The 24,539-nt window shown below is 42.1% G+C and overlaps 1 protein-coding gene across 3 annotated transcripts in view; it reads right to left on the bottom strand.

Moving 5' to 3' along the window:
- The window catches only part of LOC101617879 (24-hydroxycholesterol 7-alpha-hydroxylase), an 84,829-nt gene that overhangs the window by 47,509 nt on the left and 12,781 nt on the right, over positions 1–24,539 (bottom strand). For all 3 annotated transcript variants that reach the window (XM_045157723.1, XR_006638604.1, XR_006638605.1), the window contains exons 4-7: positions 23,505–23,654; positions 21,725–21,818; positions 19,007–19,111; positions 10,774–10,864 (exon numbers count right to left, since the gene is read on the bottom strand). In XM_045157723.1, coding sequence (XP_045013658.1) covers positions 10,774–10,864; positions 19,007–19,111; positions 21,725–21,818; positions 23,505–23,654 — 440 coding nt within the window. The remainder of the gene's footprint in view (positions 1–10,773; positions 10,865–19,006; positions 19,112–21,724; positions 21,819–23,504; positions 23,655–24,539) is intronic.

Here is a 24,539-nt window from a genome sequence, read left to right as displayed (position 1 = left end):
CAGGAGAAAGAGCCTGAGGGAGAGGAGACCACTGCAGGAGAAAGAGCCTGAGGGAGAGGAGACCACTGCAGGAGAAAGAGCCTGAAGGAGAGGAGACCACTGCAGGAGAAAGAGCCTGAAGGAGAGGAGACCACTGCAGGAGAAAGAGCCTGAAGGAGAGGAGACCACTGCAGGAGAAAGAGCCTGAAGGAGAGGAGACCACTGCAGGAGAAAGAGCCTGAGGGAGAGGAGACCACTGCAGGAGAAAGAGCCTGAAGGAGAGGAGACCACTGCAGGAGAAAGAGCCTGAAGGAGAGGAGACCACTGCAGGAGAAAGAGCCTGATGGAGAGGAGACCACTGCAGGAGAAAGAACCTAATGGAGAGGAGACCACTGCAGGAGAAAGAACCTAATGGAGAGGAGACCACTGCAGGAGAAAGAGCCTGAGGGAGAGGAGACCACTGCAGGAGAAAGACAGGAAAGGAGCAATGGAATTGGTGGGTGGGGGAATCGGGGGGTGGTTGGGGTAAAATTTAGAAGCCATCTGTTTAACTCTTGGCATAAAGACAATAAAATCAAACCTTAGGATATTTGAAATTAAATAAAAGAAAGGCTGTTTCTTCTAATCAGGGATAGTTAAAATGTGCTCCTAACCTGTGACACATAATCTTGATATCAAAGTCATAATTACATAGTATCTATAAATTCTATGTGCTAAGCATATATAATTGATTGGAGTGTAATTACTTCATTTATTGATTCATTTACCTATCTTTACTGATTGCAAGCCACACAAGGCACTGGCAGAAGCTAGGAAGAGAGTAATATTACTTGATTGATCATCTAATCTCACAGATATTTCTGATCATTTCATTGATTCTTTGTAGGTACCTGCCAGCTACTTAGACACGTTCATGGGTCCAATGAGACAAGTTAGAAACTATCACAGCAGCCTTTAGACCAGGGGTGTCTCACTGTAGCCTGTCAATGGTGACAGTAGTACTCCTGACATGAAAACAATGTTATCTATAAAGTTCACACTTGAGAATGATGCAACGGAGTGACAAAAAAATCAAAACAGAATCTCAGGCTGGGTGTGGTGGCGCACGCCTTTAATCCCAGCACTCGGGAGGCAGAGGTAGGAGGATCATCGTGAGTTCAAGGCCACCCTGGGACTCCATAGTGAATTCCAGGCGAGCCTGGATTACACTGAAATCCTATCTCGAAAAACCAAAAAAAGAAAGAAAAAAAAAAAAACAGAATCTAAGAATGATTTAAGAGAATTTACAATTTTACAATGGGCCACATTCACTCATGGTAATCCCAGGCTACTTTCTATGACATCATATTGTTTCCCCAAAGCAGAATAGGAAAGGAACATGACACAATTACAACCTTAAAAGATTTTGGACATAAGAGCACAAAAATAATGTATCTGGATATAAATAACCATAACATAGGATGCATCTCCTCTTGCCTGTGGCTGGAATTTCAATTAAGCCTAAAAGGGCGGCAGGAGTTGCCCAGGCAAAAAGAAAAAGGACAAATTCCAACATTAATCCTAACAGTGTGATTTCTTGGACTGGAGAAGAAATGAGTCAGGCACAAACACTACAAGTCCTGCTTTGAGAGACACTCTGCGACCTCTGCATATTACAAGCCCCTTCCCCACACACGAACATGCACGGGGACACACACAGAGGCATAGTGACATATAAGGAAGTATGTAAAAAAATGCTTTGGGGGCTGGAGAGATGGCTTAGCAGTTAAGCGCTTGCCTGTGAAGCCTAAGGACCCCGGTTCGAGGCTCGGTTCCCCAGGTCCCACGTTAGCCAGATGCACAAGGTGGCGCACGCGTCTGGAGTTCCTTTGCAGTGGCTGGAAGCCCTGGTGCGCCCACCCTCTCTCTCCCTCTATCTGTCTTTCTCTCTGTGTCTGACGCTCTCAAATAAATAAATAAATAAATAAATAATGCTTTGGGCTTAGTGGTTAAGGCGTTTGCCCGCAAAGCCAAAGGACCAGGTTTGATTCCCCAGGACCCACATTAGCCAGATGCACAAAGGGCGCATGCGTCTGGAGTTTATTTGCAATGGCCCTGGTGCACCCATGCTCTCTCTCTCTCTTTCTCTGTCAAATAAATAAATAAAAATAATTTTAAAAATATTAATAAATGTTCCTACAGTCCTAGAAAAACATTCTATAAAGACTTAACTAATAACTTTGGGGATGGAATGTATACTTTGGCATTTTTTGATTCTTACAGATATTTTAATAAATTTTTTGTTTTTATTTTTATTTATTTATTTGAGAGTGACAGAGAGAAAGAGAAAGAGGTAGAGAGAAAGAGAAAGAGAACGGGCAAGCCAGGGCCTCCAGCCACTGTATACGAACTCTAGATGCATGTGCCCCCTTGTGCATCTGGCTTACGTGGGTCCTGGGGAATCGAGCTTCAAACCAAAGTCCTTAGGCTTCACAGGCAAGCGCTTAACCGCTAAGCCATCTCTCCATTCCAATTCTTACAGATCTTTTAAGACATAACTAAAGGAGAGACTCTGAAAGTAGATTGTAGGTGAGGTTAAACAGAGACACAGGTTTTGATGCTGTGTCTCCCCAAAGACAAAAGGATGGGGAAAGATGTAAAAAAGAAGAAGAGAATAAGGTCTCTCTACAACGTACCACATACTATATCCACCATCTCTCTATCTTTTTTGGGAGCCACGGATCCTCACTCGTGCTTGCTCGTCTGAGTCATGAGGGGAGCTTTCCTCCACAGGGGTTACCACTCCACATTCACAGAACAGCTTGTTTAAGGCATTTAAGCATGCAAAGGTCAGAGTGCCCATGAAGGAAAAGATGGAGGATAAAAATATGTGAGATAACCTTTGAAAACCAAATGCAGGGATGTGATAACCTTTAGGAATGGCTCCTCCAAAAGTTCCTTCTAGAGAAGGGCCCCTAAATGTTAGAATAACAATTCCTTCAAAAAGTACAAATCAAAGAATAAAATGTTACTATTTACTTTCGACTTTCGTTTCCCATGGCACGGCTTTGGCAAATGCGTCCTTCCTATGATTACTACGCTGAACACACAGTGTTCACTACACATTACACACTGTTCATTATACCCTGAACTACACAGTGGCATCACTTGCTACCAGCAGACAACAGTATTCAGTTTTCTGGTTTATTTTCTCAATCAGAAACCTCAAGATAGGACAGATATAGGAGGATATTTTTTAATTTTTTGTTTCTTTTTATTTATTTGAGAGTGACAGACAGACAGAGAAAGAGGCTTATAGATAGAAAATGGGCGCACCAAGGCCTCCAGCCACTGCAAACAAACTCCAGATATGTGCTCCCCCTTGTGCATCTGGCTAACGTGGGATCTGGGGAACCGAGCCTCGAACCGGGGTCCTTCAGCTTCACAGGCAAGTGCCTAACCACTAAGCCATCTCTCCAGCCCTTTTAAATTTGTTTATTTTTATTTAGGAGGATCTTATGTATTTCTCTTAGCTTTGGAAATTTCAAAATCTCAATATAGGAAATGTTCAAGAACTTCGTTTTAAGAGCTAGGGAGATGGCTTAGTAGATAAAGAACTTGCTGCACAAGCATTGAGTACCCTCATTCAGAACCATAACACACAAGTAAAAGATAGAAGCTGTGGGCCAGAGGGATGGCTTAGCAGTTAAGGTGCTTGCCTGTGAAGCCAAAGGACTTAGGTTCAATTCTCCAGGATCCACGTAAGAACGATGCACATGGCGGCACACGTGCCTGGAGTTCCATTGCACTGGCTAGAGGCCCTGGTGTGCCCATTCTCCCTTCTCTCCCTCTGTCTGTCTCTAATAAATAAATAAGAATAAATCTTAAAAAAAAAAAAAGTGGAAGCTGTAACAGACAATTCCAGCTACCCCTATGGGCAGGAAAGGGAGCAGAGGTAGGAGAATCTACTGGAAGCTTGTGGGAGGCGGGGGAGGCTAGCCTGGCAAAACTAATGGTGAACAACACCAGACCCTTCCTTAAATGATGTTGTCCTCTGACCTCCACATATGTGTGGGATGCAGCCTGCACTTACACACATGAACACACACATCACCGAACAAATACACAAGAACTTCATTTTTACTTATTTATTTTTTTGGTTTTTATTGAGGAAGGGTCTCAGCCCAGGCTGATCTGAAACTCACTTTGTAGTCCTAAGCTGGCCTTGAACTCACAGTGATACTCCTCTGTCTGCCTCCAAAGTCCTGGATTAAAGGCATGTGCCACCATGCCCAGAAAGAATTACATTTTTAAAAATTACATATATGACTTGTTTCAGAAATATTAACTTACATTTAAAATGTCATTTTTTTTCTCAAAATAAACCTATATTCACTAGACTGGTCAAACTTATCTCTCATAAAGTAAAAGTGGATAAATATGCCCAATAAAGGTTTTATATATTGAGATTTCCTATGACATTTATTGGTAGTGAGAATGAGTTGGTTACAGGTGTGTGGGAATTTTCTGTGAGATTTCTTTACTCTTGTCTCCTCAATGGGTAAAGCAACAACATTCTTTTTATAATTGTTATTTTAACTTTGAAAGGAAACACAGTGAAACATATCACTCATAGTTGGCATGAAAAATCAGGTTTTGGACAAAGACCCTGATAACCTTTTCCTACCCAAATGTGTAGTCCTGAGGGCCAAGAGAGAGTGAGAAAAATGCTTCCAGTACCCAGAAACAGAATAGAAAGTAAGAGAAGAAATGATAAAATAACCAGTGATACAAGCAATCTTACAGCAATGTTGTTTAAGCAGAGATAACTTATAAGGCACTTGATCAATCAGTGCAAAGAAGACAAGGGTTTTCCCGCACATGGCTGATGGACCCTGGCTGGACATTTTCCAGGTGGCGAGAGCCACAAGAACAGACCCTGGTGCTATCAGGGAATGTCCACATACTTCGGCACACCCTTGGGACGGACCGTGGACTTCCATCATCTGACAATATGGAAGTGGTGCTTATTAAACACCTAACATAGTTAGAGTAAAAATGATTTCCTAATACCAAACAATAATTAATGAAGCAAAAAAAGGTAACATGGATTCCTGGAGGTTAGTTTTGTCTTGTGGACTCTTTCAGAGAGCTCACAGAAGCATCCGGAACACGAGGGAAGGAACAACAGGAGGAGGTTAGGGAAACACACGATGCAAAGACGTGTATGTAAGAGATTAGTTATTTCCAGCCTTCACTACAACACAACGCTATGCTGTCATGTTACATGTACTGTGTTAAAACACAAAGCAAAAACTTGAGGTCAAAATCATTGTTTTGGCTTAGCGGTTAAGGCGTTTGCCTGTGAAACCTAAGAACCCAGGTTCAATTCCCCAGGACCCATGTAAGCCAGATGCACAAGGAGACACATGCATCTAGAGTTCATTTACAGTGGCTAGAGGCCCTAGTGTGCCCATTCTCTCTCTCTGTCTCTTTCTCTCTCTCTCTCTCTCAAATAAATAAAAAAATAAAATATTTTAAAAAATCATTGTTTTGTGTTATTGTCCAAATACTTCAACAGAAAAACAAATAAATCTGGGGTTTTCTTTCCTTATAAAACAGTTACATGTTTTGTTACTGTACATGGGGATTTTTATGCATGTTTAGCAAGACAAAATATCTGTAGGAAAAACACTAAGTCAGATGTATAGAAAATTCAAGGGAGGGCTGGAGAGATGGCTTAGCGGTTAAGCATTTGCCTGTGAAGCCTAAGGACCCCGGTTCGAGGCTTGGTTCCCCAGGTCCCACGTTAGCCAGATGCACAAGGGGGCGCACGCGTCTGGAGTTCGCTTGCAGTGGCTGGAGGCCCTGGCGCGCCCATTCTCTCTCTCTCCCTCTATCCGTCTTTCTCTCTGTGTCTGTCGCTCTCAAATAAATAAATAAAAAATTTAAAAAAAAAGAAAATTCAAGGGAGAAAGGATGACAGCAGATAAAAGATTATCAAGGGGCTGGAGAAATGGCTCAGCAGTTAAGGTGCTTGCCTGTAAAGCCTAAGGACCCTCCCCAGCACCCACATAAGCCAAATGCACAAGATGGTGCATGCATGTGGAATTTGTTTCTAGTAGCTAGAGGCCATGGTGTGCCTACATTCTTTCTTTCTCTCTCTCTCTCCTTGCAAATAAATAAATATGAAAAACAGGTTATCAAGCAGATGGCTTCAAGGAAGTTGAATATCTTTTAGGTTCATGACAATTACCAATAAATTTTTTAGCGTAGTTTTTAAAAATTTTTTTATTATTCATTTGAGAGCGACAGACACAGAGAGAAGGACAGATAGAGGGAGAGAGAGAGAATGGGCGCGCCAGGGCTTCCAGCCTCTGCAAAGGAACTCCATATGCGTGTGCCCCCTTGTGCATCTGGCTAATGTGGGACCTGGGGAACCGAGCCTCGAACCAGGGTTCTTAGGCTTCACAGGCAAGCACTTAACCACTAAGCCATCTCTCCAGCCCTAGCGTAGTTTTTTTTACATACATCAGGTTTCTGGAATATTAATTCATTAAAATATAATTTGGAAACTTTGCACTTAAGAATGTGAATTCAGAAAAGAAATATAATTTATTCCATATATTTTAATTTGAAAATACGTATTACTAATTTGGTTTGTGATTGCCATCAGTAAACCAAAAAGTCATGACTCTCAGAAAGTCTCATGACTCTTTGTCTATTATATATTAATATCATAATGAACTTTTGTAGCAAACAGCCTCAGGTTCACTGAGATGAACGTCCAGACTAGGCACAGTTATGGAGGAAGGGATTTATTGAAGCTTACAGATCCAGGGGAAGGTCCATAATGGCAGAAGAAGCTGGCCTGCCTTCACAGGCCCAAGCAGAGAGAAAATGAAGCACAAGCCTAAAAGCCAAAAGCCACAGCACACTTCAGGAACTCCAGCTAGGCACACTTTGCATATCTTTAGATTGAAATCTGAAACCCACCACCACACCTTAAGATCTGCCCAGTGGGCTGGAGAGATGGCTTAGCAGTTAAGTGCTTGCCTGTGAAGCCTAAGGACCCCGGTTCGAGGCTCGGTTCCCCAGGTCCCACGTTAGCCAGATGCACAAAGGGGCGCACGCGTCTGGAGTTCGTTTGCAGAGGCTGGAAGCCCATTCTCTCTCTCTCCCTCTATCTGTCTTTCTCTCTGTGTCTGTCGCTCTCAAATAAATAAATTAATTAAAAAAAAAAAAAAAGATCTGCCCAGTGACATTGCCTCCAGCCAGGTGACTGCAGATGCAAACTACAAACAAATAAAAAACTGAATATATTGGGGGCCATCTATTCAAACCACCACAACTTTCATAATGTCTGATATTACTAATTTATATTTCTAATAATTTTATTTATGATCAAAGTTATTTTTATAAGAAATTTTAAGGTGGGCATCGTGGTGCACGACTTTCATCCCAGCACTCAGGAGGCAGAGGTAGGAGGATTGCCATGAGTTCAAGGCCACCCTTAGACTAAATAGTGAATTCCAGGTCAGCCTGGACTACAGTGAGACTCTACCTCAAAAAAAAAAAAAAAGAAAGAAAGAAAGAAAAAAAGAAAGAAAGAAAGAAAGAAAGAAAGAAAGAAAGAAAGAAATTTTAGGTTACTTAGGTAATTTTTATAAAACATATTTGAATTATCATCATTAAGTAAATACATAGTAACTTGAAAAAAGTGGACTTTTTCATGTAAATCTATCCATCCATCCATGGCATTCCTTTTTGTTTCTTTAGTTTATATTTAAAAATTATTTTTAAAATGTTATTGTTTTCTCCACATAGGTCCCCCAATTGGTGTTTCTTTTTCTTTTCTTTTGGCAAGAGAATGCCAGTTAAATGAATATGAGAAGACGCATAAAGTGCAAAGAAAGATCTACAAAGTAGCCTTAGGTACCTGTGGTGAATACTAACTGAGGAAGGAAAAAAAAAAAAAAACTGCCCACAGTATCTGAAAACATGACACAGGTGCTTAGGTTCTTAGTGGACATGGGAATATGTCACAGGAGCTTAGGGTCTTAGTGGACTTGGGAATATGTCACAGGAGCTTAGGGTCTTAGTGGACTTGGGAATATGTCACAGGAGCTTAGGGTCTTAGTGGACATGGGAATATGTCACAGGTGCTTAGGGTCTTAGTGGACTTGGGAATATGTCACAGGTGCTTAGGGTCTTAGTGGACATGGGAATATGTCACAGGAGCTTAGGGTCTTAGTGGACATGGGAATATGTCACAGGAGCTTAGGGTCTTAGTGGACATGGGAATATGTCACAGGTGCTTAGGGTCTTAGTGGACATGGGAATATGTCACAGGTGCTTAGGGTCTTAGTGGACTAGGGAATATGTCACAGGTGCTTAGGGTCTTAGTGGACATGGGAATATGTCACAGGTGCTTAGGGTCTTAGTGGACATGGGAATATGTCACAGGTGCTTAGGGTCTTAGTGGACATGGGAATATGTCACAGGTGCTTAGGGTCTTAGTGGACTAGGGAATATGTCACAAGAGTTTAGGGTCTTAGTGGACTTGGGAATATGTCACAGGACCTTAGGAGGGTCTTAGTGGACATGGGAATATGTCACAGGAGCTTTGGGTCTTAGTGGACATGCGAATGTGTGACATGAGCTTATGGTCTTAGGGTTCTTAGAGTCTGCCCAACTGCATGTTCTTTTGGTCCCCATTACCCACCAGCCTCTTCCAAACACTGAAATTGCTTTTGAGCACCCAGCTCTGGTTCTTAAAGTCTGCTAGAGGTGAGCACAGCATCTTGGCATCGATGGGATAATTTTTCATCAGACACGTATGCCTATTGAAGAATTGTAAGCAACCATCTTTTGCAAAGAGACCCCACTAGGCTGCTTTGGTTTGACATTTATAACAGAGGGAATTTGAAGACACCGTGATGGTGATAAGTTGTGAGGGGAAATAAGGTTGTTGGCATTGCTAGAAGACATACTTCCAGCTCGTGGGAGATTCAGACCATCAACAGTGGTCCTCTCCTGCCCTTTATCCCACCCATCCTTGCACAGCCCACACTGCTGTGCCACTTCATTTTTATTTTATTTGGTTTATTTTATTTATTTATTTGAGAGCGACAGACAGAGGAAGGCACAGAGAAGAGAGAGAGACAATGGACACGCCAGGGCTTCCAGCCACTGCAGATGAATTCCAGATGCATGAGCCCCCTTGTGCATCTGGCTAACATGGGTCCCAGGGAATCGAGCCTCGAACCAGGGTCCTTAGGCTTCACAGGCAAGCACTTAACCACTAAGCAATCTCTCCAGCCCTGCTCTGCCATTTCAAAAGAAGATTAGTGTCGCTAAGCCAAGTCAACTGTAGAGTCTCTCCCAAGGAGAACAATATTTCATGTTATTTTCCCCTAGTATTACTTTCATATATTAAAGGGAAGAGTTTTGATTTCTCTGTTTATATGAAGATAAAATGAAGCTTGTGATGGTTTCTTTCCCCAAGGAATAAAGGATACAGTCTGATTTCTAATAAACAAAAGTGAGAGAATACTGGGCAAATAAATTGTAAAATAAACCTTGATCTAGAAATACCACATATACATACATACATATATAGTCAGTGTATTGAGTCTGAGTTTTTGGCTTGTGGCTTAGGACAGATGTCAACCTATGAAAACTTTTTTATTTCAACATTTCACAGCAGAAAAAAAAGATACTATACAAATGCCTCAAAATCTCTCCAGCAGAATATGCTGGAAAAAAAAGCCTGGATGAAAGCTGCGGAGAACTGATAAGGCAGCCTGCGGCGCTGTGAGGCAGTGAGGGGGGAAATAATGGAGAGCTTCTCCTGAGCAGAACCTCTCTCCCAGCTTATAAATGCCAGCGGGACCGTCAAATAAACTACAGCTACCTGAGGAATCTCCCGCCTGCTGAAGCCACTATAAGGCAGAGAGTGGCTCTCCCCACCCCCATCTCCTGAGTTAGGTTATCACAAGACCCACCCCGGCACTTCAGACAGGAAGTGGTTAAAGAAGGAAGCAGTCTCCAAGGAATCCTCTCCAGAGCCAGATTCAAACCTGGAATTCTCCATGGCTGTGGCTGTGGGTGGTGTCATCAAAATGGCATCATTTTGGCTTTTAGAGTCAACGGGGTAAAGGATAAAATTATATGGTAAGGTAGAAAAGAACATTTATATGGAATTTTCTGCTTGGGTAATTTCTCAGAAAAGGTCTTCAAGGTGGTTGACTGGAAAACACTATGAGTGGCTCCTGCGTAATTTATTGTATCCTGGGTCCAATCAAGGATCCTAACAGCCAGGCGGGCAGGAGAAAATGAGGCTATGTGGGAAGTTCCCTGGCAAGGGTGCCACAGCCTCCCAAATCCACATTAGGTTCAGAGTGTCAGCTTTCAAGTGGGAGTGGAGAGAAGTCTTTAATAAAATAACCTTTTCTCTGTCCAGAACTCCCCTGGGGTACTTTGGCTCTGTTATTTGATTCCTTTCTTCAGTATTTCCAATATTCTGCCACATGGTGGGCCAGAAACCTTGCCTAGCCATCACCTTGGCTTTCAGCCATAGAGCTCTGGCGGGCTAGAGAAGGGTAATGAGTGAGCTCATTAAGTCAGCTGAAGGCATGCATGTCTATGACATGGTGTGTTGGAATCCTGCAAGAATGCTGTTATTGGTTGGCAAGATGGCATTAAGGCCCATCCAAGTGGAGAGAAACTACAAGTTACCAGGCGGATGTGTGCTGGCTATATTTTCAGCCACAAGAAGTGGCAATGCTCGCATTACATAAATCAATTCAGTACCTGCTGTGCCGAACACAGACGACATGCCTTCTAAAATGGCCCTGTGGACATCAGGATGAGACAGGACAAATGCGAGTGTCCAGAATGCAATCTGAAAGAGAATGCATGGAAAGTGAATAAGTTCTCTGAAAGTAAATGAGTGGATCAGTAGTGTTAGACAGACAGACAGAGGACAGTATGTGAATTACCCTCGGAGAGCTGGAGAGATGGCTCAGTGGCTAAAGGTGCTTTCTTGAAAAGCATAACGGTCTAGGTTGCATTCTCCAGAACTCACATAAAGGCAGATGCACATCTGTCTGGAGTTCATTCACAATGGCAGAGGCCCTGGCATACTCTTACTCACTCCCATGCTCTCTCTCTCTCTCAAATAAATAAAAATGTATTTTTTAATAGATTATCTTTCAAAATGACTAGATTTTATGAATAAGAGAGCTGTTATCTCTAAGGGGATCAAACTTATAATCTTATCCACTATAGTGTAAATATTTAGGTAGATGTGATGGTTTGATTGTAAAAATGTCCCGCATAGACTCATGTGTTTGAATATTTAATCTTTTGTTGACAGTGTTGTTCGAGAAGGTTGTGGAACCTTTAGGAAGAACTGTGTCACTGGGGAGGGGGCAGGCTGTGAAGTGTTACAGGCACCTCACACCTCCCCTTCAACACTACTTCTTTCATGGCAATGTGACGCTGGCTGACTGCTCTTGCCATGACAGACTTCCCTTCAAAAATGTGCGCCAGGGCTGAAGGGATGGCTTAGCAGTTAAGGCGTTTGCCTGCAAAGCCAAAGGACCTCGGTTCAATACCCCAGGTCCCGAGTTAGCTAGATACACAAGGTGGCACATGTGTCTGGAGTTTGTCTGCAGTGGCTGAAGGTCCTGACGTGCCCATTCTCCCTCTCTTTTCCTCTTTCTCATTCTCTATGTTAAATAAATAATGTCAGGCAAACACAAATCCTTTCCTTATTTTAGCTGTTTCTTGTTGGATACTTTGTCCCAGCAAGGAGAAAGTAACTGCTATCATAGATAAAACCATCTTTTAAGAAATAAGAAAGGTGGGATTGCTTTTAAAAATAAAAACATAAAATATTACATAGACCTCCTTTAAGTATTTTGGGAAATAGCTTATGTAAGGCATATATCAAGTATCATAATCTAATGCAAAAATATTCTCAAGATTTTAATATCCTTAATATAAAAACGAGGGCTTGGGAAGCTGACTTGGTGCTTGAGGTATTTGCCTTCTGGGTTTGAGGACCCAGGTTTGATTCCCCAGAACCCACATAAGTCAGATGCACGTGGAGGCACATGCCTCTGGAGTTTTTTGTAGTAGCTAGGGGCCCCAGCACTCCCATTTCCTTTCTCTCTCTCTCTCTCTCTAATAAATAAATAAAATATTTTAAAAATAAAAATGAGTAATCTGGAAGGGGCAGCATATGCCTACATTCCCAGTTTTTGAGAGGCAGAGACAGAAGTACCAATACAAATTTGAGGCCAGCCTTGTCTACATAGTGAATTTCAGGCCAGCCAGGTTACATAAGTGAGAGGTCCTGTTTCAAAAATTAATTAAATCATAAAATTTTTCTTTCTGCCAATGAAACAAGTTCCTTTGAAATAATTCCAGAAAACCATACCTAAGATACTTTTTTAAAATATTTATTTATTTATTTATTTAAGAGAGAGAGATTGGACATGCCAAGGCCTCATGCCACTGCAAACAAAATCCAAATGCATGAGCCACTTTGTGCATGGGGCTTTACCTAGGTACTGGGGAATTGATCCCAGACTGGCATGCTTTGCAAGCAATCACCTTTAACCAGCGAACCATCTTCCAAGGCCCACACCTAAAATCTTATAAAGTGAATTAATTATGAGGAGTTGGAGACGTAGCTCAGTGGTCCAGCACTAGGGTACCAGGCGCACACAGCATCCTGCATTTAACCCCCACCTCCTCACAAATAGTTATGAGAGTACTCTACATGAAAAATAGGTTAATTTCCCACCTGAGTGCTATTTGAAATATGGTAATTTTGTAAATTCTCTCTTGGTATATCAAGACTCTTTTATAACTTCCCTTAATAAGCCACATAAAAATATATATCTTGTCGGGCGTGGTGGCGCACGCCTTTAATCCCAGCACTCGAGAGGCAGAGGTAGCAGGAGCGCTGTGAGTTCAAGGCCACCCTGAGATTACCTAGTGAATTCCAGGTCAGCCTGGACTAGAGTGAGACCCTAGCTCCTGAAAAAAAATTATATGTATATATAAAAATTAAAATTAGTTCCCACCAGACTTCTAAGGTTGGACAATAAGGAAAATATTAACAAACTCACTAAAAGAAGTTTGAGTTCCCATTTCATGTTTTTCTATAAGTATTTATTGTAAAAGTAACACTGAGAGGATGCAGGCAGTACTTTGACTTGAATCTTTCTGTCTCTTTTGTAAAGTAGCAGGAGGTACCTTGAAATGATCCCACTACTCCCCCCTGTGGTCAAAACAGGAAGGACAGTTGTCTGTAAGGAAGTGCTCCACCAAGCCAGGTCAAAGCTGCTCCTGGCTCCCTCCCTAGTGTGCCAGCTCCTATGTGGTACCCTTTGCAGAAGGGAGGTGGCAAGGAGAACAAAGCCCCTGTGTGCAGTCTCCCATGGAAGCATCTAGATTAGGAGAGTTCTACCCTTGAGATGGTCTAGTTCATTCTCACACGCCACTAGGAGAGCTATCCTCTCCCGTCTCCCCACTCGGTGCCTTCCCCTATTACCCAAGGGGGAAGTGCCAAGGTATTGAATGTAATTAGCAATCTGCACTTGAAGAAAATATATTGAAAGCAGTTAAAGAGAAAAATCAAGTTACCTACAAAGGCAAGCCCATCAGGATTACAGCCGATTACTCAACACAAACTTTAAAAGCCAGAAGGGCTTGGAGTGATGTTTTCCAAATTCTGAAAGCTAACAACTGTCAACCAAGGTTACTTTATCCTGCAAAGCTATCCATTCAAATAGAGAAATAAGAACATTCCATGACAAAAGCAGGCTAAAGGGGTATTTGAAGACAAATCCAGCTCTACAGAAAATACTTGAAAGAATCCTCCATGCTGAAAAGAAAAGCACACATATAAGGAACCTGGAAAAAACAAGCAATACTCAAATACTACTTAACACAAGAGACCAAAGGTAAAACCAGAAAAAACTACAAAGGGCAAAAATAAATACACACCTTTCAATAATATCTCTTAATATCAACGGCCTCAAAGCCCCAACCAAAAGGCACAGGTTTGCAGACTGGGTTAAAAAGCAGGATCCTTCAATTTGTTGCCTCCAAGAAACCCACATTTTATAAAGGATGGACACTATCTTAGGATGAGAGGTTGGAAAATGGTGTCTCAAGCAAAATGGACCTAGAAAACAAGCAGAGGTTGCTATCCTAATATCTGACAAGGTAGACTTCACTCCAGCATTAGTTAGGAAAGATAAGGAAGGTCACTTTAGGTTGATTAAAGTCACACTCCAACAGGAGGACATTACAGTCCTAAACATATAGGCACCTAACATGAGGGCTCCCAAACTCATCAAACAAACACTATTAGAACTAAAGTCACAGATAGCATCACACACAGGTCCACAGGGCCATAGCTGCAAGGCTCGGCTTGAGCTGCAGGAAAAGCCAGGTGAGGGGATTCTCCACTCACACCAGAGCTCCTCGCAAACCCAAGAAACTTGAAGGGAGAGCCCCAATGACCAACAGAGGAACACCTCGTGAGGTAGGGGATCACATGGACCAGTGGGGGAACCGCCTCCCCACCCCCACCGCAAGCCCAAGTGCCAGCAAGCACCAGAGACCAGGGGAGGGGAGCTCACACCACCCAGCCCCAGTGACCAGAGCAGTGATCCAGTGACCCGGCCAGCCTACTTGAACCCACAGCACAGCAAAGAGGGACCCAAGCAGGAGCGCAGAATAATGGAGACCAAAACCATCCCAAAAGGCAACTGGGATTACCCCAGGTCAGTACCCGCCAAATAAGCCTGGAATATAGGCTTGAATCAGAAGTGCTAATTGCATCTTCCATACCAGGATAAATTATATATTAAATCTGATGGATGGTTGGATCTGCCATTCTTAAATAAGCTATGTTTTGGGCTTGTCATTTGTTGCTTCCTGATTCATAGTGGCTTTGTTTCCTCTTCTGTTGTTCATTAGGGAAGGGTCTCACTTGGTCACAAGCTGACTTGGATCCCTCAACAGACCAGAAATCTTAGCCTCCTAATTGACAGGATTAAGGGTGTGGGGCAACACACATCCTAGGGGACTGTGACTTTGTTAGAGGATCTGCTTGTCATAATACCTACTCTTGCATAAATACTCTGTGCTGTTTTTCATTGAATGTGTACATTGTTAGCTAAATTTTAGAATCTGCCTATATTTTGTTCCACACAGCCTATTTGAATACTCTCACAGCAGGCAAACCCAACATGTAGGGTCACTTTTGTGGATACTCTCAGAGTCATAAGAGCCACACCTAGCACCTTAAACTCCTATCCTGAAGATATATAACATCAGATTGATTGATACATCTAATAATACTACAGCTAATTAAAAAAAATCCAAGCATTAAATTAATCCGAGATGCAAAAATATATACATTATAACACAAGAAACACCAATATCAAGACAATATAAATCCACCAAAAATATTAATGCATCAGAAATGACCTCCAGTGAGAATGATTTAGAGGAAATGCCTGAGAAAGATTTCAAAAGAATGATTATAAATATGCTCAAAGAAGTCAAAGAGGAAATCAAAGGCATCAAAGAAGACACAGAAAACCAATTTAATGAAATAAAGAGGTCAATACAAGACATAAATAAGGAAACAGAAATAAAGAAAAAACAGTCAGAATTACTAGCAATGAAGAACAGTTAATGAAATTAAAAAAAAAAAAAAAAAACCTGTAGAAAATCTCACCAGTAGAATGGATGAAGGAGAGGACAGAATACCTAAGCTAGAAGACCAGGTGGCAGATCTAATACAGTCCAACAAACTAATAGGCAAGTATGAATGGGAATTTTAAGATATTCTGGACACTATGAAAAGAAGAAACATAAGAATTCAGGGTATAGTAGAAGGAGAAGAATTTCACTCCAAAGACATAGTAGGCATTTTCAACAAAATCATAGAATAAAACTTCCCCAAACTGGGTAAGAGATGCCATTGCACATACAGGAATCCTTTAGAACACCAAACAGATAAAATCTGGAAAGAACCTCTCCTCACCATATTATAATTAAACTACCAAACATACTAACCAAAGAAAATATATGGAAAGCAGTTAGAAAGAAAAATCAAGTTACATTCAAAGGCAAGCCCATCAGGATCATAGCAGATTACTCAACATAAACTCTAAAAGCCAGAAGGACTTGGAGTAATATATTCCAAGTTCTGAAAAAGTTCTCCAAGGGCTCTGGGCACACAGCAGGCTGCCTCTTGGAGGTGCCAACAAGAGCTGGCAAGATAGAATGTTCACTCATCATCAAACACTTTCTTTCTGAAATGAATGATTTGAATCATTTCAGACCAGCGCCAGGAACAAATTCCAAAGAACTGAATTCCTCTGTGTTGGATCAATAGTGTGTTGTGCAGCTGTCTTCCAGGGGACTTCTCTAATGAGATCTGGAAAATTAATCCTCTGATAAAGGGGTTGTTTTGGGAGTTGTTTGGATGTTCATGTTTTCAGTTTCCTGGCAGCTCAATCAAGTCACAAGAAAACTCCGGGAAGAATATTTATTAGAGGAAAGATTTTGACAATTTTTGTTTGAGCCTAATGATATGTATGCTCTCATCAGCGACACACATTTTTGAGCATTTTGAGAATTTCTTTTTTTACACACTTTTTTTGGGGGGTAGGGTCTCGCTCTAGCCCAGGTTGATCTGGAATTCACTATGTAGTCTTAGGATGGCCTCAAACTCATGGGGATCCTCCTACCTCTGCCTCCCGAGTGCTGGGGTTAATTCACATCTTTTTAAAAATATTTTTATATTTTATTTCTATTTATTTATTTGAGAGAGAGAGAAAGAGAGAATGTGTGGCCAGGGCCTCTAGCCACTGCAAACAAACTCCAGATGCATGCACCACCTTGTGCATCTGGCTTACGTGGGACCTGGGGAATTGAATCTGGATCCTTTGGCTTTGTAGGTAAATACCTTAACTGTTAAGCCATCTCTTCAGCCCATACTTTGAGAATTTCTAGGAGAGGACCTGAAAGCCTTTACCAATGAGCAAAGATGCTCTTTATCCAATACATCCTGCAACAGGTAAGTGGAAACTGGGTTATTAGAACCTATAAATACTTCAGCCACTTAAGCCTTCAGAACAGGGAGAGAGAAATAAATAATGCTTGAACAACTTCCTATTTCTGCTTGTTAAGAGGAAGAGAGAGGACCGCATGTATCATTAGGTATAGGCTGAATTCTCCTGTTTCATAGAAGAGCAGTATGTACGCAGGGCCAGCTTCTCAGTTCAGATTACGTACGGAGCCACTTGGGCACCTTACTGAAACTGGTGTGGACTCAGCATATAACGTACAAGTCTCCCGGCTGTATCCTAACTCATGACAGCTTTAAAAAGAGCACACATAGAAGTCATTTTTAAGGGCTGGAGAGATGGCTTAGTGGTTAAGGCACTTCCCTGCAAAGCCAAAGGACCTAGTTCAATTCCCCAGGACCCACATAAACCAGATGCACAAGGTGTTACATGTGTCTGGAGTTTGTTTGCAGTGGCTGGAGACCTTGGCATACTCAATCTGCACCCCCCCCTTGCTAATAAATAAATATATTTTAAAGTTATTTTTTTAAAAAGAAAGTTTAAATAAAAGCACACACAGGGCTGGGGAGATGGTTCAGTAGTTAAAAGTGCTTGCCAATGGGCTGGAGAGATGATTTAGAAGTTAAGGCGCTTGCCTGCAAAGCCAAAGGACCCAGGTTCAATCCCCAAGGACCCACGTAAGCCAGATGCACAAGGTGGAGGATGCACCTGGAGTTCATTTGCAGTGGCTGAATGCCATGGCATGCCTATTCTCTCTCTCTCTCTCCCTCTCTCAAATAAATAAAAATAAATAATAAAATAATTTTTTGAAAAGAGTGCTTGCCACTTAAGCATGAAGCCCTTTGGGCCAGACAGGGCAAAGTTTGACTCCCCAGAACCCATGTAAACACTTGGGATGGCCCAGGACACCTGTGATCCTGGTGGCAGGGAAGCGTGGAGGAAAGATGCCCAATGCAGACTCAATTTCTGGGGCTCAGTGATGGACAGCACTCTGGGGAGAGAGAGAGCTCATCTCAAGGAGAAATGCAGATTAGCGACAAAAGGGAAGCTGATGCTCTCCTCCGGCCCCCAAAAGTTTGCACATGGGGTACATGCATCTTCATGCACATGTGCATATACCACATACATACCACATACCACACACACACACACACACACACACACACAAGTTGAAAATGGAAATCTTTGAGGGATGAAGGATAATAGAACAAGGTGGGAAGGGGATAAGAGAGGATAAATAGGTGTGAATGTGAGCAAGAGATAGACTAAGACTCCACCATGATAGTCTATGGCTATAGCTTGGACTAATTCCACCTGAAAGCATCCACTGGCCTTCTGTCTCCGCAGCGCAAGGCCAGGCTTCTGGCTTTGCCTATCTGTGGATGTGGGTACACAGCACATTCCTGGCACAGCCCAGTGTCCCAGCGGACCAGAGAGGGCAAGCTCTTCCCCTCAGCCTGCTGCACACGGCCTTTCAGACAGCAGAATTCAATGGTAGGATTTGCTCTGGAACCCTCTTTAACCTCCCCGAGGTGAGCTAGGGAGATTTCATTAAGCATTACTTTTTCTGTAATTTTTATTTATTTATTTATTCATTTGAGAGAGAGCAATAGGTGTGTCAGGGCCTCTGGCCACTGCAAATGAACTCCAGACACACCTACCACTTTGTGCATCTGACTAACATGGGTACTAGGGAATCAAACCTGGGTCCTTAGGCTTCTCAGGCAAGCGCCTTAACCACTAAGCAATCTCTGCAGCCCCCCCCCCTTTTTTTTTAATCTCACAACTGAATCCACTATAGTTTTTTCTATGCTCATAGCAAATACAAGGACTGGATAGAGAGATGGGGAGGGAAGGAGCAGAGAAGACATAAAGGTACACTAGACAGCAATGCAATCCACACTTCGTAATGCACTTACAGGAGCAGCATTAGATAGAGAAGCCCAAAGCAGTAACAGCCCATAATTGGGTCTTTGCTTGTCTGTTTCCTTCTCTACGATATCCAGCAATGCCTGCATGAGTGTCTGTGCAAAGGAAAAAATATTGTTAAACCATGGTTATCTGACAAAAGCTGATGTTAGTAAATAAGAAGTCATCCGTTTTCCTTTCATACAAAAGATATTATTTCTGCCTGGGCCTGTAATTGGGGTCAAACTAAGGGTCTTGTACACTTACTTGTAGTGTAGTAATTAAGAACAGGGACTCCAGTGAGGTTTCACTACGTCACTACCTTGGTTCAAACCCTGGCCCCACTATTAAGAAGTGTGACTATGCACAACCACTTTTAATCTCTCAGTCTCCATTTCACTGTCCATAAAATGGCAACAAGAGGGTGTGTACTTCGCAATACTACTATGAGGATTAAATTAGTCAAGTTGTCCACAAAATATTTGAAGCAAGGCCTGGTACAGACTGCATTCTTTCTTTTCACCTTTTGTTAGCATATATTAATAATACAAAATAGTGGGTTTCAATGTTTTAATACAGATAAGGTATTTTAATTTTTTTTGTTTATTCATATTTATTTATTTGAGAGTGACAGACAGACAGACAGAGAAAGAAGCAAATAGATAGAAAATGAGCGTGCCAGGGCCTCCAGCCACTGCAAAGGAACTCCAGACGCGTGCGCCCCCTTGTGCATCTGACTTATGTGGGACCTGGAGGATAGAGCCTTGAACAGGTGTCCTTAGGCTTCACAGGCAAGCGCTTAACCACTAAGCCATCTCTCCAGCCTCACATAAGGTATTTTATCACATTTATACACCCCTATTGCCCACATATGCCTTCTGCCATGGTTTCTCTTCATAGTCTCATGGCCGCCATGCTAAACCTCCCTGAGAATGGCACATACCATAATGTAGTCATTGTGCTTTCAATTCTATGACACAGAAAATAACTACTAAAAAGTAATAATAACTTGCTGGAATAAAATATATGACAACATAAGAGACTTGCTGTTAATGGGGCATGCAAGTGTTCAAGACTGATTAACCACTCGAACCCCCAGCTTACTTTGTATTAAAGTTGTTTTTAAAAAATTAAAAATGAGCCAGGCGTGGTGGCGCACGCCTTTAATCCCAGCACTAGGGAGGCAGAAGTAGGAGGATTGCCACGAGTTCAAGGCCACCCTGAGATGACAGAGTTAATTCCAGGTCAGCCTGGACCAGAGTGAGACCCTACCTCGAAAAACCAAAAAAAAAAAAAAAAAAAAAATGGTCTTGTGTTCATGGCTAACACACTGTGCGTGGCACTCCATAAATGTTAGCTAGTGCCTCATCTCCATTTCTGTAAGAACGGACTAGCCAGGCTGAATACAGTTTTAATTATGAATAATGAATAGCGTTTATTGCTGGGCTCTATCACATCTAAATGTGAATTGTTACAAGACTAAATGATATGTCGTGAGAATCCTTTATTCTTTTGACATGCTGTTCTGTGGAGTAGTCATAATTTTAAATACAAATAAGGACATGAAATATATCTACAATAGCATAAATAGAATGAAACAACCATATTTTCCTTTGTGATGTGAAGAAATGTGTATCTAATATTTTTAACCTAAATACAACTTCTATGCTATGTTTTTCTTAACTAGGACAGTCCAATTTGCTTATATACTATTAGATAACAATTGTTTTCTTAGCCTACAGTTTTTAACACATGATACAAAGACAAGCTTGGTATAAACACTGATGTAAAATGGGTCATGGAGGCCGAACCCAGAGTCTCACACATGCCAGGTGACTGTTCCTCCATTGTGCATATCCCCAGCCCTCTCTATTGTGATACAGAGTCTCACTAAGTTGCCTAGCCTGGTCTTGAACTAACTTTGTAGCCCAGGAAAAGCCTTGAACTTGCCATCTTCCAGCCTCAGCCTCCAGTAATTGGATAACAGACTTGTGCCATCAGACCCAGTTTTGAAGTGATTTGTTAAGTAATTATAACAATGCAGACTCTCACCAGCTCCTCACTTTGCTCCTCAATAGTTTACACCATTTCACTCATTTATGTCCATGGCACTCTGAGGTAGGCAAGAAAACCAAGACCTGGGTATTAGATTAGTGTGCATGTATGTGTGGAGGCCAGGGACAGCTCTAGGCATTGTTGTCCACCATTTTTGAGACAGGTCCTCACACGGGCCTAGAGCTCACCAAGTAGGCTAGATGGATTGGCAGTGAGCCCTGGGGATCTGCCTGTCTCTGCTTCCCCAGGGCTGGAATTATGAGCACATCCCACTACACTTTTACATGGGTTGTGGGGATTGAACTCAGGTCCTCAAGCTTGTATGGCAAGAACTTTGCTGACAAAACTGTTTCCCCAGGCACAAAAGTATTTTTAATAAACACAGTTTACGGGCTGGAGAGGTGGCTTAGCGGTTAAGGCACTTGTCTGCCAAGCCAAAAGACCTTGGTTCGATTCCCCAGGACCCACATAAGCCAGATGCACAAGGTGGCTCTTGCGTCTGGGAGTTCATTTGCAGTGGCTGGAGGCTCTGGCATGCCCATTCTTTTTTTCTCTCTGTTTCTCTCTCCATCTTTCTCTCTCCCAAATAAATAAATAAAAAGAAAATATTTAAACACAGTTTATTGCCATCCTAATTACACATGTTTTTGTCAAAGAAACTAAGGAATACTTACTGCAGAATTATCTTTTGCAGATCTATGTGCTTTTATTTCTGGAATATTTGTCTCTAACAATGCTAAGAGCCACCTTTTGGATTTTGACCAGTTTCTAATAAGGAAAAATATGTAAATATTAATTTGAAGCATGTTAACAGTGATAGGACATAGAATAAAAGGGTTCTGAAATATCTGAGCGATTTGAATCATTTCTTCAAGTTTCTTCTTCATTTTCAGTTTCAATTTCGAAAGAGGTCTGCCTTCAGAATTACTACTCCATGAAGAAAATTGAGAGGATAAAACAAACACGTTCTAGTGTCTTTTGTAGTTAATGTTTGAATTCATATTAGTTTGCCTTTGAATGAGAAAACGGGTAATACCACTAGCTGGGTTTACATTCGCTGTGTCTGATATAAATAATAAGAGGGGGCTGGAGAGATGGCGTAGCGGTTAAGTGCTTGCCTGTGAAGCCTAAGGACCCCGGTTCGAGGCTCGGTTCCCCAGGTCCCACGTTAGCCAGATGCACAAGGGGGCGCACGCATCTGGAGTTCGTTTGCAGAGGCTGGAAGCCCTGGCGCGCCCATTCTCTCTCTCCCTCTATCTGTCTTTCTCTCTGTGTCTGTCGCTCTCAAATAAATAAATAAAATTTAAAAAAAAAATAATAATAATAAGAGGACCAAGACCCAGCACAAGGACCAGTGGCTGAATTAAGCCAGAGAAGAGCACTTGGCTATCATCATTTTCTGCTTCTCTGACCTATCACCAGTGGGCACCATGACGACCCACATGTCTGTGTCCTTACAAAAACCAAATGTTGGAATTCTCATCCTTATATTGATGGCATTAGGAAGTGGGACCTTGCACACCATGAGGCTGAGCCTTATAATCAGTATTAGTGCCTTTAGGGAAAGGACAGGAAAACACTTGCTCGCCTCCCTCACTCTGAAGACCCAGTGAGTTGACACGTTGACAGTGTGCTGCCAAAAGAGAGAGCTCCCCAGAGCCCACCCTCCCGGCAGCCTGATCTTGAACCACCCAGGCTCCAGAACCAGGAGGGATGGCTTATGTGTGACTTAGGAGGCATCTGGCCCATGGCAGTTAGGACTACACAAATGGAGCAAGATGCAGAGCTACTGCCAAGAATGCAAAACCACATGGTTATTCACACTCTTTTGAAACATTTATCAGAGCCTGATGTGAGAAATGCATTTGGCCATACCTACTTTTATCTTAGAGAGAATGGTGCTCAGACTGGTCCCACTGATCTAGCTCCAAACTATAGCAGTGTGATAAAGATGTATTCTAAATGGCATGGAAGTTCTCCAAATACATTCTCTCTCTGTGTCTCACTCAGAAAAGAGGGAGCTGGAGAGGTGGCTCAATGGTTGAAGACACTTTCTTGTAAAGTCTGCAAGCCTCTGTTCGATTCCTAAGTACCCAAGTAAAACCAGATGCACAAAGTGGTGCATGCATCTGGAGTTCATTTACAGTAGCTAGGAGTCCTGGCATGCCCATATTCATTCATTCATTCATTCTCTCTGCCTCTCCCTCTCAACTAAACAAATAAGTAACAATATTTAATAGAAAAGAGGAAGGAGGACCATGAGTTCCAGGGCCAGCATGGGCTCCACGGTGAAAATCACTCCCTTCCCCCAAACTGCCCATGAAAAACCAGGTCATAGGACCACTTCTCTCCTACCTGAACTGCCTTTGTTCTATGTCAAGAAGAAATACGTGGAATGTAAAACAGGCTCAAGAAGGATTTGGCCAAAGATCCAAGTATAGGAAACTCCCCTACCTTAGGAACCACTCTGGAAGCTGGGATCCATACTCAAATCCCTCATCATAAGTTTGAAAATGCTGGTAGAACTCCTGGATTTTCCTTTCATTTGTGAGAAACAAACCTTTCTTAAAGAGCGTGCTCATGGTGGCTGGATAGAGGAGACGCCTACAGTGACACACAGATGGCAAGTCAGACCCAGTGGCTAAGACAAAAGACAGAAGGTTATTCTATTATCGAGTAGCGATTGCTGTAGATACATGTGGCAGACTTGGGTGGGGGAGGAGAATTACTTCTTAAAGTTTTAGTACAATGAAACTATAATCTTATTTATCTGAGGTGATTAAGACTCTGACAAATATGAGATCATAAACAGAAACAAAATAATTAAAATTCAATACACATTTATTTAGGAAATGGTAACTACAGCTAAGACATAACCCATGCCTTTAGACAGTAGCAAGCAATAACCAGAAGCTGGGCATGGTGGCACACACCTTTAATCCCAGCACTCGGGTAGGAGGATCGTCATGAGTTTAAGGCCAGCCTGGGACTACAGAGTGAATTCCAGGTCAGCCTGGGCAAAAGTGAGAACACTGCCTTAAAAAAAAAAAAAAAAACAGAGGAGAGATGACTCAGTGTTTAAGAACCTTGCCTGTGAAGGACCCATGTTCAACTCTTCAGATCCCAAGTAAGCCAGATGCAAAAGATGACATGAGTGAGTGAGCAAGGTCGCACATGCACATGAGGTGGCACGTGAGTCTGGAGTTCTATTACAGAGGCTGGAGGCCCTAGAGCACCAATTCTCTCTTTCTTAGTCTCACTCTTGCTCTCTCATATTAAAAAGAAAGGGAGGCGCAGTCTGTTGGGCTTGCCTCAAAAGTAAAACAAAAATTAAAATACATAAATAAATAAATACCAGAGAATACAGGGCAATGTTAGTCACCAAATTTCCTCGTTTCTTTCAGAATCCCACATATTCAAACTATTGCCTATTGACATGCAATATTTATCATCAACATTTTTACTGCTTGCAAGGAAAAAGATTTGCTA

The sequence above is a fragment of the Jaculus jaculus genome, chromosome 8 (genome assembly GCF_020740685.1).
Source record: "Jaculus jaculus isolate mJacJac1 chromosome 8, mJacJac1.mat.Y.cur, whole genome shotgun sequence".
NCBI classification, from domain to species: domain Eukaryota; kingdom Metazoa; phylum Chordata; class Mammalia; order Rodentia; family Dipodidae; genus Jaculus; species Jaculus jaculus.
This window is presented reverse-complemented; position numbering and strand designations above follow the sequence as displayed.